The following is a 14537-nucleotide window of genomic DNA, read 5'->3' on the forward strand; positions in this document are numbered from 1 at the left end:
TGTGTGTGGTAGGCGATTAATCTTGATATAATGCGTAGTTAAAAGGCAGCAATTGGTAGGTTGGGACGGGAGCCTGTGGTGGTTCAGCCTCAGACGGCAACAAGGAACCACGCGGCTGCTCTCTCAAACCCCTACAGCCGTGGGGGAGAATTGGAAGAAAAAGCAAAACTCGTGGGTTGAGACAAAGGCGGTTTAACGGGACAGCAAAGGGAACAGGAAAACAACAACAACAACACGGACAGTGGAACGTGCCCCTGCTGATTGACAGATTACGGCACCACCGCTCACCCACCGGACCGGGGACAGCCCAGCCCTCTCCCAACTGGTGACTTCCCACCCCCTCCCCTGGCAGCCCCTGGCTACCGACTGGGCACGGCTCCCACGGGATGGAATACCCGTGCCCCTGCCAAAGCCTGGGAATGGCTCCCAGGGGATGGAATACCTGTGTCCCTGCCGGAGCCTGGGGAAAATTAACCCTATCCATACTGGAACTAGGACAAGCTGAATAGTTAAAGTCACGTTCCATAATTTCAGCAAAACTACAAATACGGATATCTGATTGATTGTGTATCCCTACAGCGCCGTCGTCTATAAATAATCACAAAGGGTTCCTACACAAGCACGTCCTTTTCCAATATCTACAAGTACAGTTTCAGGGGTTTCATTGGTCCCATATTGGTCCCATACACCACACGGCTTAACATCAATGGTTTTCCGTTGGTTCCCACGCTCTTGGGCCCATACTCTATGTTCTAAGGGACAGAGGACGGTTCCACGGTGGCTTAATCCCAGCGCAATGACTGGGCGTATGGTGGGTACCGAAGCATTGCGTATTGTCACAACAAAAGCTGTGGCTTTACTGCTGGTGAGGTCATAAGTGAACGTAAGCAAACGCCACCGAGACTGGAAATCCTTTTTCAGGGATTGCATTATCCTTTTGATCTCGGTGGGCAAGGTGCCCTCATCGCCTTCCCTTATAAGTGCCTCTGTGGTAGATTGCACCCAGAACTGGGAAATGGTTTTCTTATCAGGAAACCCATACCCAGAGAAAGATTTGTGATTTGATAAAAAGAAAAAAAAAACAATCCATAAATTGGATACTAGGTGCCCTTCCCTCAGTCTCTGGGACCTGGCCAATCATTTTGTTGTAGAAGTTTATCAGGTTGGTCTCCTTCTCGAATCCATGGTGGCTACGCCTGGTGATTTTCTTGTTGTTCACGTGCCTGGAAATGGTTTCCAGGATTAGCTGCTCCTTCTTGTTCCTAGGGATCAAGATGAGGCTGGCTGGCCTGTAGATCCAAGTCTGGCTATGTCATTGGTGCCTTCTTGGAAGAGCAGCAGGGAGTAACAGTCCAAGGGCTGGAATAGCTTCAGCAGCCTCTCAGCAATGCACCTGTTGATCAAAGGCAGCAGAAGGAGTTTTTTAGAAGCTTCCAGAGGTTTCTAGCGGCTTGTTGAGGGTCAAGGAATCCTGTGTCTCTCCTTATCTGGCACCCTCACCTTCCTCAGAGGGTACCCTGGAGCCCCCTAACAATCTTAGACAAAACCCCCTGTTTCAAAACATTTCCAGGACACTGTTGGGCGAAGCCCTGAGGAACTTGGTGGGAATTCAGTGCTCCTCCTCATGTGAGTGGAAGGTTGGTCTAGAGACTTCCCAAGGTCCCTTCTGATCTGAATGCTTTGGTGTTTCTGCCACCACTGACAGCAGTTAGTGCGATTCTTGTAGACGTGAATTCCTCCTCTGCACGTGGCTTAGCACCAAGTGTGGCAAACGCAGCACCAGCCCCTCCCACGGTGTGATGTTGGCTCTTGGGCCTGCAGCATTTTGAGTTCCAAGTTTATTTGTGAAGGGCTACTTGTTCAGATCGCGCCCTCTTCACAGCCCGCAACACCTGTGCGTGACATCAAGGTGACAAGGGAGAGTGACACAGGCAAAAAGCCATGGCAGGAGGATGACGACATTCTCACAACTGTGACATCCTTTGCACACCCAAGAGAAGCCAACAGGATTGGAAGAGTCTTAAAGATCTCAGGGGTGCAGTTGTAAGGTCAGCTGTCTCGCTAAGGGAGGCTGAGCGAGCTGGATTTGTCCAGTCAGAAGAAAAGGTGACTTTGGGGAGACCACAGATGCGCCTTCCCACCCCTTTCAGGAGGTAACTGGAGGAGTCGGGCTCTTCACCACGGTACGTGATGGGAGGATGACGGCCAATGACCAACAAGAATGTTTCCCAGAGAGCTGGTGCCATCTCCATCTTTGGAGGTTTTCAGGCCAAAAATGAATAAAATCCTGCGCAAGCTGGTGCAACCTGATGGCTGACCCTGCTGTGAGCAGACGATTGGGCTAGAGACCTCCTGAGGTCTCTTCCAGTGTTGCCATCCACTACAGGCATTTTCCCTGAGGATGGTCGGGAAAGCACTCATGTTCCCGTGGCCATGGAAATAATGCAGACCTAAGTATGGTCAGATCAACAGCAGTTTTGTGTCCACGCCAGTCAGTCTTTCTCAGGTGAAGGGCTGCTTGGCAGATACCCCCACACAGCCATGACCTTATCCTTGGCTTCATCTTTTATCTCCTTCTTCCCTCTTTTGTCCCTCCCAAGTTCTTCCCTTGGATCATCCTCATGCCCTCCCATACAAACAGCCCACCCCTCTTAAAGCTTCCCTTGTTGGCTCTGGTTTTGCTTCTTTTGTCCCTTCAGTTGGTGTTTCTCGGATGGTCACCATGGTAATGCCTACCTTGGCTTGCAATTTCATTTAACTAGTGTCTCCTCTTTTAATGTATGATCTGTCCTGTCCTTTAAATTCCTTATGCTTTGTCTTTGTGCCAGACACCCCAAGTCAGGTGGGGCATCTGCACGCTCACACTAACAGCAGGCACAATGGAGCTTCAGTCCTAGTGCACCTTGAGAAACTCAGGGATTACGCCAACAGAAACCTCAAGAAGATTTCAAGGAGATGGGATCTTCTCCTTCTGATCTTCTACGTTAGGGGACAAAACAACCCTGTAGATCAAAGCAGGCTTGGACCTGAACTGAATGAGGAGCAACCTGGAAGAGAAGGGCCTGGGCATTACGAGCGATGCCATACAGGACCGTGGTGCTAACCATGAATATGGCCACGTGCACATTGGGCTGCGCCGGGAGGAGCGTGGCCACCCAGGCAAGGGGAGTTATCACCCCCAGGGCTTAGCACTGGTGTGGCCACATCTGGAATAGTGTGTCCTCATGTGGGGCTCTCTCTTCTGGAGGAGCGGGGAGGAACTGGAGTGGGCCCATAGGAGGGCTACCAAGATGGGGTTAGGGACCATGTGCGGAAAGGCTGAGAGGTGGGGACCGCATTGGCCTGGTGAAGTGGCAGCTCAGGGAAGATAATAATAGTAGCTTCAGAAAGCTTGACTGATACTGTCAGAGATGATCGCGTGGTTTTTGGTAGAGGGAAAGAGCACGAGACAGGAAAACCATGTGAAACTGCAGTTTTGAATGTCCAGATGGACGTGAGGAGACCGAAATATCACTTGAAGGAAGGTGGTGCTTTGGCGCAACAGGTCACTCAGAGGGAGTCTGCGTTAACCCATGATTTTGCATTTGAAGGAGCAGCCAGTGAGGATGGAGAGATGTCAGTAAAGGCAGGGACGTGCCAGGGTGAGAACAAGGTGGGGAAGTGTGTTGGGTGTCTACAGTCTGCAGGGAAAGAGGCGCAGGCACGGGACGGTGTGGGACAGCCTATGGTGGAGATGGCCAAGGGTGCCGTCAAGGCCAAAAAGCCCTGACAGAACTGAGCTCTTTGTCCCCTTGGCTATGGCTGATGTCTCTGCCACCAGGGCCTATGAGGAGACACATTGTCCCCACGGCACAGAGGCCACGTTGCCTTCTTGCGCCCCCCGGCGAGGCTGGGAGGTGTCGTACCGTTGTGCTTCACTTGGCACCACACCCCCCCGCAACCCATGAAAGCCCTGAGCCATGTGTGATGGACGGGGTCTCTCTACTGAGGGTGAGGGGCTGGGGTCAGGGCTTGGCATTTGCCTTCATAAAGCACACCAAGGCTTCACGCAGCGTCGGAGCCACCGGCACTTTGCCTTTGCCTGTCATCGCCGCCTCCGAACTTCTGCTCTAACGAGTCCATGGGGTGGCCGTCTTGGTAATGGCCCTCGGTGGGGCTCGTTAATGCTCCAAGACACTTCAGCATTTCTTTCTGACTCCTTGAGCAGTTTGTGCAACCTCCCCTCGGCACTGCGGGTCCACGGGCTCAGCACCGAACCCACCGTGGGGCTCATTACAAGGCAGAGAGCCCTCGTGTGCCTTGTCTCTTCCCGTAACTTTCTTCAAGTCCTCAAGACTCCTGCAGCTAATTGGAGAGCTTTCAGGCTGGTAGTTACAGAGGAAGACTTCAACGAGGACGTAATGAGAAGGGAGTTTTGCATTTTAAAGGCATTTGTTTTTATTTTCCAGTTTACGAAGCAGCGATATCAGCAGTCTCAAATAGGTATTGATCCAGAGGGTCACCTAAGCAGGTATGGGCAGGAAGGAAAAGCAGTCCCTTGAGGCCACACACTCAAGGGGCATCCTTGCTCCTCACCTCCCCGACCCCACCGTTCCTCTGATCGGCCCCCTGGGCCTTGCGGCACTTGTCCTTACATCAGACTTCTCCACTGAAGTCCGCAGCTGGATGTTACAGCTCCTTGGCACCAATTCCCACCTGCTTTCCTCAGGGAACTGCCTGCACGCAGGCACAGGAGGACTTCTCCTCATTGCCTAAAGAACAAAAGCTACACACGATGCAACTCAATAAGCTTTAAAACTCTCTCCTCTACTACATGCCAAGTGCAAGCTGCATCTAACGAGGGTCACCTTCCACAAGGCATATCCGTACGAGAACCGGTTTAGAGAGAGCGCTAGGAAAATACAGATAGAAACATACTTAAGGAGTTGCCTCAAGAGTTCATCAGCCTTCTCAGAGAGGCAGCAAGTTCCTAACTCCCTGAAGGCCAATGCAGCAACCAGATAGTTTGGAGGTATCTGGCTGATGGAAGAGCAAGGGGAGGGGGAAATCTGGAGAGCCATGGGAAGGGCGTATGTCCAGACGGTCTGCTGAAAAGATGCCCTTAGACACTGTCACTTAATCAGGAGAGGTGGGAACACCTGAAAGGTGGGGGAGATTCAACACACAGGGTAGTAGACAGAGTAGTGGCAATGCAAGTAGAGGGGAAGATCAATACTTCTCCTACGGGTAGTGCACTCCCTGGAAATTCCCATTGTGGCACGGTGGGGAAGACATCGTCATTTTAATAAAAGTACTCGATTGTTTCGACTGATGAATATGAGCCCATATTTAAAAAAAAAAAAAGCCTAGTTCAAAAAAAGTCGTTCACCTTTCCAGGCAGACCTCAGTTGCCTGACCATAAACTTCCAGTGCCTTTTTGGGAGGCCTCACTGTACCTGAGGTGTTTGCCTGGGACTGGCAGGTATCACAGAGGACATGTGGGAGACCAGAGCCCCTCGGGAGCTGCAGGTGGGGGCTGGGCAGGGGGTCCACACCACGAACACCTGCAGAGCCCTGAGCTGGTGGTGCTGCTCTGCAGAGTGAGCAGGCTGTGGTGCCCAAAAGCCGCAGGGAGACAGTCCCAGGCACATCCCTTCTGAGCATTCACCATCTCCAGGGGCGGGGGTCACCCACATGTGAAAGATCAGCCCAGGCCTTCCCCAGCACATCACCCCATGCCCTCCTGCCCTGAGCCCATAAAGAACCCAAGCACAGCAGCATGGCCTTGTAGGGACAACCTCTTCAGCCTGCTCTTGACTTCAGCTTTGGAAGAAAAGTCCAACCTTTTCCTTGCACTGAGGAAATCTCCCTTATTACAGAGATGTGACACAGGAGTCATAGAATCATAGAACGTGTTGGGTTGGAAGGAACCTTTAAAGGCCATCTAGTCCAACTCCCCTGCAGTGAGCAGGGGCATAGAATCATAGAATCATAGAATCATTCAGGTTGGAGAAGGCCCTTGCGATCATCGAGTCCAACCATCAATCCCACTCTACAAAGTTGTCCCCTAGACCATAACCCCTAACACCACATCTAAACGACTCTTAAGCACATTCAGGGATGGTGACTCCACCACCTCCCTGGGCAGCCTATTCCAGGGTCTGACCACTCTTTCTGTGAAAACTTTTTTCCTAATGTCCAGTCTAAACCTACCCTGCTGCAGCTTAAAGTCATTCCCCCTTGTTCTATCGCTAATTACCTGTGAGAAGAGACCAGCACCAACCTCTCTACAATGGCCTTTCAAGTAGTTGTAGAGAGCGATGAGGTCTCCCCTCAGCCTCCTCTTCCTCAAACTAAACACTCCCAGCTCCTTCAATCGCTCCTCATAAGATTTATTCTCCAGGCCCTTCACCAGCTTCGTTGCCCTCCTCTGCACTTGCTCCAGCACCTCGATATCTCTCTCGTATTGAGGTGCCCAAAACCAGACACAATACTCCAGGTGTGGCCTCACCAGTGCTGAGTACAGGGGGACAATCACCTCCCTCCTTCTGCTGGTCACACTAGTTCTAATACAAGCCAGGATGCCATTGTCTTTCTTGGCCACCTGGGCACACTGCTGGCTCATGTTCAGCCCCTTGTCAATTAGAACCCCCAGGTCCTTTTCTGCCAGGCAGCTCTCCAGCCACACTGCCCCAAGCCTGTAGCGCTGCATGGGGTTGTTGTGGCCCAAGTGCAGGACCCGGCACTTGGCCTTGTTGAAGCTCATACCGTTAGCATTGGCCCATCGGTCCAATCTATCCAAGTCTCTCTGTAGAGCCTCCCTATCCTCATGTAGATCAACACTCCCGCTTAGCTTCGTGTCATCTGCAAACTTCCTGATGATACACTCTATGTCCTTATCAAGATCATCAATAAAGACGTTAAACAGAAATGGTCCCAACACCAAGCCCTGAGGGACACCACTTGTGACCGGCCGCCAGCTGGATTTAACTCCATTGACCACATCTTTAACTAGATCAGGTTGCTCAGAGCCTCATCCAGCCTGGCCTTGAACGTCTCCAGGGATGGGGCCTCCACCCCCTCTCTGGGCAACCTGGGCCAGTGTTTCACCACCCTCGTTGTAAAGAACTTCATCCTAATGTCTCATCTAAACCTGCCCTGCCCTAGTTTAAACCATTGCCCCTCGTCCTATCGCTACATGCCCTTGCCAGCAGCCCCTCCCCGGCTTTCCTGTAGGCCCCCTTCAGGTACTGGAAGGCCGCTATAAGGTCTCCCCAGAGCCTTCTCTTCTCCAGGCTGAACAACCCCAACTCTCTCAGCCTGTCCTCATAGCATAGGTGCTCCAGCCCTTTGATCATCTTCGTGGCCCTCCTCTGGACCCGCTCCAACAGCTCCGTGTCCAGCTGTACCACCATGCCAGAGACATGTACAGGACCCCTGGGTCAGACAGACTGGCTTCATGTCTCTGGAGAAGTGGGGTGGATGCAGGCATTCCTGGCAAAACACGATGATCACAAACCAAATGGCCAATACAGAGGAGGTTCCTGAGATGAACTGGAAAGCGCTTGTGAAGTGACATGGGCAGCTTATTCCTGCTTCTGAATCAGTTTCTTCAGTGTGTCTTTGAGCTCCTGGTTCCTCATGCTGTAGATGAGGGGGTTCAATGCCGGGGGCAGCAGTGAGTACAGAACAGCCATCAACAGATCCAGTGACCGGGACGAGGTGGAGGGGGGCTTCAGGGAGGCAAACATACCAGTGCTGACATACAGGGAGACCACGGCCAGGTGAGGGAGGCACGTGGAAAAGGCTTTGTCCTGTCGCTGCTCAGAGGGGAACCCCAGCACGGCCCTGAAGATCTGCACGTAGGCCAGCACACTGAAAATTAAACACCCAAACCCAAGAGGGACACTAACCACAAGAAGCCAGGCTTCCCTGAGAGAGGAGTTGGAGCAGGAGAGCTTGAGGATCTGGGGAATCTCACAGAAGGACACAGCATTGCCTTGGCAGAGCGGTAGTGAAAATGTGTTGGCAGTTTGCAGCAGAGCGTGGAGCAAACCACTGCCCCAGGCAGCTGCTGCCATGTGGACACAAGCTCTGCTGCCCAGGAGGGTCCTGTAGTTCAGGGGTTTGCAGATGGCAACGTAGCGGTCATAGGCCATGACGGTGAGAAGAAAATATTCCCCTCCAGCCAAGAAGAGAAAGCAAAAGGCCTGTGCAACACATCCATAGTAGGAAATATCCCTGACGCCCCAGAGGGATTTGGCCATGATTTGGGGACAGTGGTGGAGCTGGACCCAAGGTCGAGGAGGGAGAGGTTGAACAGGAAGAAGTACATGGGGGTGTGGAGGTGGTGGTCACAGGCTACAGCACTGACCATGAGGCCGTTGCCCAGGAGGGCAGCCAGGTAGATGGCCAGGAAGAGCCAGAAGTGCAAGAGCTGCAGCTCCCGTGTGTCTGCGAACGGCAGGAGGAGGACCTGTGTGATGGAGCTGTTGTTGGACATGTCTCAGGGAATGGGGCACTGTCCATGGAGGAAAAGACAGTGATAAATAAGGGGAGACTTAGACAAAGGTGCTATGGGGCAGATTTACATCCTGGAGGGCAGCTCACAGCTTGGAAGGACACCTCCAGCCCAGTGTCCTGATGATGGTATCTCGTTAAGGGATGACATGAACATTGCTGGGCAGCTGCTCTCAGCCCCCGTGCTCTTCAGGGGACAGTGGGCAAGATGCTGGCGAGCTGCACCACGGCTCTGTGGAGCTCTGGCTGCAGAGGAGGTGGTTCATGCTTTGGACCCCACAGCCCTGAGGGCAGAGGCTCTGCTGGGTGGGAGAGAGGCAAGGGCGTTTGCTCGGAGGAAGGGGTCTGCATTGGAGGGCTTTTCTGAATTCTCCCTCCCACAACATTTCTGGGTTTTGTTCCCCTGTCCCATGCCTTTGCCCTGTCGGTGCTCACAGCCCCCATCCCAACCTCTCTGCACTCCTCTTTGCTCTGCAGAAACCTGCCTGTTGGCAGGGCACGGGCTGGGACATGTTCATGCTCACAGGTGGAAAAGGGCAGGTCAGCACAACGCTGAGGGGTCCAGCAAAGGTGATGCTGGTGCTGTCCATAGGCAGAAGAGAGGATGAAGGCCCTTTAGGAGGCTCCTAGCAGATCTACTGGTCACTCAAAGTTACAGTCCAGGAATCTCAGTGACTTGTTCAAACTTGAGAGCTCCTTTTCCATAGTGTTCTCTCTCCCCACCACGCAACAGTAGGAAACAAAAACCCCAGACCCTGCAAAGCTTTACAGTAATTGGTTGGAATTTGGGGGGGTTTACAATGTGGCCAGCCCTATCGATACTGGGGGAAGATACAGCCGTCCCCAGGCTCACACATTCCCAGACCCTGGCAGATCCCGGACTTGGGCTGTCTGCAAACTCCTGCGCACCAAGATCTGTTGTGCACATCACGTCAGGGGGATGTTTCCCCACCCCTGAATGCACCCTGCACAGTGTGGTGCCTTCACACGTTGACTGTGGGGCCACATGTGGGGCAGCGGGGCTGTGCTGGTGCAGGGATGAGGACGTGTACAGGAGCCACACTGCCAGGACATCCCAAAATCCCTAAACACCAGCCAGGCACGGCTGTTCCCCCAGTCACTGTGATGGCTCTGGGATTCCAAGAGGCACCATGGGTTGGAAGCGTAGGGTGGGCACCACGACCCCCAGCTCTGCCAGCAGACCTTCTGAAGCCCCAGCAGCTCCCAAATGTCGGAAGGGGACTCACTGCCCCTCCCAGGGTTGGGAGTCTCTTGGGGCCAGCAGCCGCTGGCACTACCTGCCAGGAGCCACAAGACACAGTGGCCAGCGTGGATTCCTGCACCGCACCTCACAGTGCCTCCCCTCCTATGTGACCTTCGTCTCTCAGGAGCACCGCTGGGTGTGAAGGGGACCTGCTGGAGCTCTTCTCTGCTGACCCCCATGGCCCCCAGCTCTGCCCTGGTGCCAGCTCACAACCACTCCCACAGTCCTTCTGCAAGTCTGTGTCTCTGCCTGGACCTGGCCGCCGTGGTGTGCCTGCGTGGCCCCGAGATCCCAGACGGGCTCTGCTTGGAGACCACGTTGTGACCCTGGTCCTTGGTCCGAGTGGGGCTGATGATCTGGCCAGGGATCATGACAGAATGGACAGGACAAGAGACGGCAAGGACAAGAAGCAGGAAGGGAAATTGCAAATGACATTAAGGGAAGAAAAGAAGTATACATACATATTTTCTATATTTGTATATATAATCAGGATAGTGGGTAAGTACAAGTTGGGTTTGGAAAGCGTGTCTGGAGACCAGCTAGACCTCCTCTTAATGCTAACCCATAAGCTCTCAGTTGGCTCCTCACCCATCACGAGGCAGACGTCCAGGCCCTCCAGCTGCTCTCTCACATAAAGGGCAACTGCCCCTCCTCGACTTTCCAGCCTGTCCTGAAAGAGCCTGTGTCCTTCCGTTGCAACCCTCCAGTCCAGGGAGTAACCACACCATGTCTCCATGACACCAGGAAGGTCATAGCCCTGCAACTACCCACAGCTCTCTAACTCACCGTGTGCATTAGTGTATGGGCACTTTAGCACCTTGGGTTCCTGAACAGGGGTTGGGGAATTTCTCCATCATGGTGCCTTGAAGGCACTTCTTGCTGACAGACGAAGATTTCAAAGAGCACGTCACAAAAAATTATTTTTTATTCTCACGGATATATTTTATTCCTTTTCAGTTTCGATAAGAGATGGTAGCAGCATTCTCCGGTTGATGTTGCTCCAGTGAGCCTCCTAAGGAGTTTGAGACCGGCAGGAGAAGCAGTCCCTTGAGGTCTGAGACCATAGGGACAACCTTGTCCTTCCCTGCCCAGCCCTGCGCTTTCTCTCATGAACCTCCACCCGCCTTCCTTAGAGAACTGACTGCACGCAGGCAAAGAAGGGTTTTTCCTATTTTTCAGTAGCAAAGTCCAGGATTCCTTCTTAGAAATGAGACCTGTAGTTGTGACACCGGGCCTGAGCTTCTCTCATGGGCACAGCAGCTCCTGGGGCAGAAGAGAGGGAGCGTTTTCCACCCCACCAGCCCCAAGCCTGGAGGGCACCAATGGCGTGAGGAAGTGGAGGCCAATCACTCTCTTTTTCACTCCTTTGGTCCCTAGGATAACAACCTCCCCCTTGAATGCCTTATGCGCCCCACTCCCCAGGGCGGCACAAACATCCTGCTCCTGGGGCACCGTTTCCAGAAGGCCTCTGGGTCAGACAGACCAGGCTCTTGCCGCTGGAGAAGTGTGGTGATTCCTAAAACTTGTTTACAAAGATAGTGTTCAAGCGCAGAAGAAAAGGACCAAATCACCAAGCCTGGCCTGAGAGAAACTCAGAATTGCCTGTAAAGAGAGAAGGGCAGCTTATTCCTGCTGCAACAGCAGACAGTGGATGAGTCTCTATAGTGCCTCCTTGAGCTCCTGGTTCCTCATGCTGTAGATGAGGGGGTTTGCTGTGGGAGGCACCACTGCATACAGAACAGCCACCACCAGATCTAGGGAAGGGGACGAGATGGAGGGAGGCTTCAGGTAGGCAAACATGGCAGAGATGGCAAACAGGGAGACCACGGCCAGGTGAGGGAGGCAGGTGGAAAAGGCTTTGTGCCGCCCCTGCTCAGAGGGGATCCTCAGCACGGCCCTGAAGATCTGCACGTAGGACAGGACAAGGAACAGAAAACACCCGCAAGCTACACAAAGACTGACCACAGTAAACCCAGCTTTCCTGACATAGGAGTCAGAGCAGGAGAGCTTGAGGAGCTGGGGGATTTCACAGAAGAACTGGCCCACAGCATTGCCTTGGCAGAGGGGTAGTGAAAATGTGTTTCCAGTGTGAATCACCGCGTTGAGGAAACCACCGCCCCAGGCAGCTGCTGCCATTTTGATGCAAGCTCGGCTGTCCATGAGGGTCCCGTAGTGCAGGGGTTTGCAGATGGCAACGTAGCGGTCATAGGCCATGACGGTGAGAAGATAGTATTCTGAAGAAACAAAGAAGAGAAACCAAAAGACCTGGGCAGCGCATCTACAGTAGGAAATAACCCTGGTGTCCCAGAGGGAGTTGGCCATGGATTTGGGGACAGTGGTGGAGATGGAGCCCAGATCAAGGAGGGAGAGGTTGAGGAGGAAGAAGTACATGGGGGTGTGGAGGTGGTGGTCACAGGCTACAGCGCCGATGATGAGGCCGTTGCCCAGGAGGGCAGCCAGGTAGATGGCCAGGAAGAGCCCGAAGTGCAAGAGCTGCAGCTCCCGCATGTCTGCAAATGCCAGGAGGACGAACTCGATGGTGCAGCTGACGTTGGACATTTGGTCCTTCCAGGGATGGGTGACTGTCCGAGGAGGAAAAGACAAGCTCAGAGACTTGTTTGAACAAAGCCCGTTGCATTTGACAACAAAACTCCCCACAGTGCCTTCTGAGTTCTCTGGGGGACCTTCCATCAGGTCTCCAGCTTAAACTCCAGTTTGTGCTGAAGAGGTGCGCCGTGAGGATCAGGGTCCTCTGCCCATGGGTTCAGAGGCGTTGCTCCGGCTCTGCAGCAGGGTTAACACAGAGCTGGCAAAAGCCATTTGGTTGCTGTTCCAAGGGCAGGACGCCCTGAGCTGGGTGAGGAGTACTTAGTCTTGTTACCCAGCGGGTGTATTCCCAGTGACCATCATGAGAGGTGAAATAAGGACCATGCCCAGCTGCTTCCTGGAGGCAAGAGGACAGGATTCATATCCTCCTACTCTTCCTCCTTTCCAAGATTTCAGTCATGTCACTGTCAGCTCTCTCTCAAGGCAAGGAAAGGGAGCAGGCAGAGGTGACGTGGCCCATTGCAGAGGGCTTTATCCCTGTCCTTATGTCAATGCACCACATGCACCGTTTCTCCAAGCACTCAATGAATAACACAGTCCAAGACATGCTTGCGTGTAAATGCATGCTCCGACGCATGCGTTTTTTGAGCGGTGAAGGTTCAGCAGTTTCACTGCCTGTTCTGCAGGAAATGAGGGGGAGCAGGTGAGTTTAGACTCTCCAAGTACAGACTCATTTACTTTTCAGCTGCCTGCCTCTTGTCTTCATTGCAACGGCAGAAATTCTCGGCTTTCCCTCATCTCTCAGGGTAAACACTGCCAAGCCACTCGAGGCCAAAAGAGCTCCCTGTAACCTCGTGCAGACTCCCGAGAGGGAGCGTGCTCGTTGGTCTTGCCCGCAGCTGCCCTGTGCTTCCACCTCTCCCAGCTAGAGGACGACTGCACTCGGAGGTCACTCTGCAAAGGACTCAGGACTCTGCTAAGAACAGGAGAGTCCAGTTTCAGAGGGCAAATCTCCAAAGTGCTGTCTCTTTCTCAGCCGGGCTAGGGAGAGTGGCAGGGAGGATGTGAAAAGGCGCCTGACTCAGATGTGAAAACCAGGGACTGTCGCCTACCAGAAGGAGCTTCCAGGAGAGCCGTGCTCTTCTGGAGCACTGTCCGCAGCCTGCCAGGACATGCTGGGGGACAGTCAGGTGTCCTAAAGGTGGGGTCTCCTTAAAAGAGAGCGGGCATATTCCCCAAGCACACTCACTGCACTGCCACAGCTCCAGGAATGGACATCTCATTGCCATAAAGGCAGCTCCACGGAAGGACCCTCAGAGCCTGAACTGCAGGGGAACCCCCCGCACCCTGCCCTTTATCCCCAGGGGTCTTGAAAAGAGGGACAAGAGCGACAGTGAGAGATGGAGAAACAAGGATCATCACCACGTTCCTCCTACCAAAGGTGGCTTGGAGAGACAGAGAGAGGCAGGCAGCCTGTCAGGAAGGCCTTCCCCTTACCTAGGTGTGTGCACCACCTTCCAGTGGCGACATTGCCGGCCAGTTGCTCTCAGACCCTTTGTCATGCAGCAGGAAAAGGGCATGTTGTGGCAGAGATGCAACTCTCTTCTGCTGGAGATCTGGCTGCAGAGATGACACATGCCTTAGACCCCATGGCCTTGAGGGTAGAGGACTCTGTTGGGTGGGAGAGGAGACAACGGGGCATGCTTAGAGGCAGGCGTCTGCACTGGAGACGCTGGAAGGGAATTGTCTGGATCCCGTCTCCTACTACAGAAGAGCAGAGCTCTTTCTCTGTATCTGTGCTCACAGACCCCATCCCACCCTCTGCGTGCTCACCTCTGCCCTCCAGAAACCTCCCAGGGCTTGACGCTTTTCCGGAGAACCTCTGTGTTTGCAGCTGCTGAGGAGCACTTCAGAAGAGCCCTGATGGGAATGATGGCAACTGCCAAGGAGATGGTGGTGCTGCCTGTAGGCTGGGGGAGCAGTGGCGGGTGAGGAGACTTCCTGAGGTCCCTCAAACCCCTCTTGATCATTCAGAGTAACATTTTAGGGGTCTCACTCCCAAATCTAAACCCCCAAAACTCTTTCCATCTCCCTGTTGACAATGGGGGAAAACTGAAAAAAAAACAAACAAACAAAAGAAACCCAATCAAAGCAATTCAGAGGCAGGAAAGATCTTTCTGGTACCTGGTGACTAAACTTTCCCCTGGAAAATTCCCCATCTCAAAAT

General features: G+C 53.4%; 1 protein-coding gene across 1 annotated transcript; it reads right to left on the reverse strand.

The window, feature by feature from the left end:
• Positions 1-11422: 11422 nt before the first annotated feature.
• LOC141734907 (olfactory receptor 14C36-like) lies at positions 11423-12322 on the reverse strand. The gene has a single exon (XM_074567180.1). It carries the CDS (start codon positions 12320-12322, stop codon positions 11423-11425), a length of 900 nt encoding a protein of 299 aa, XP_074423281.1.
• Positions 12323-14537: the final 2215 nt, after the last annotated feature.

This window comes from Larus michahellis, chromosome 25, assembly GCF_964199755.1.
Source record: "Larus michahellis chromosome 25, bLarMic1.1, whole genome shotgun sequence".
Lineage (NCBI taxonomy): Eukaryota > Metazoa > Chordata > Aves > Charadriiformes > Laridae > Larus > Larus michahellis.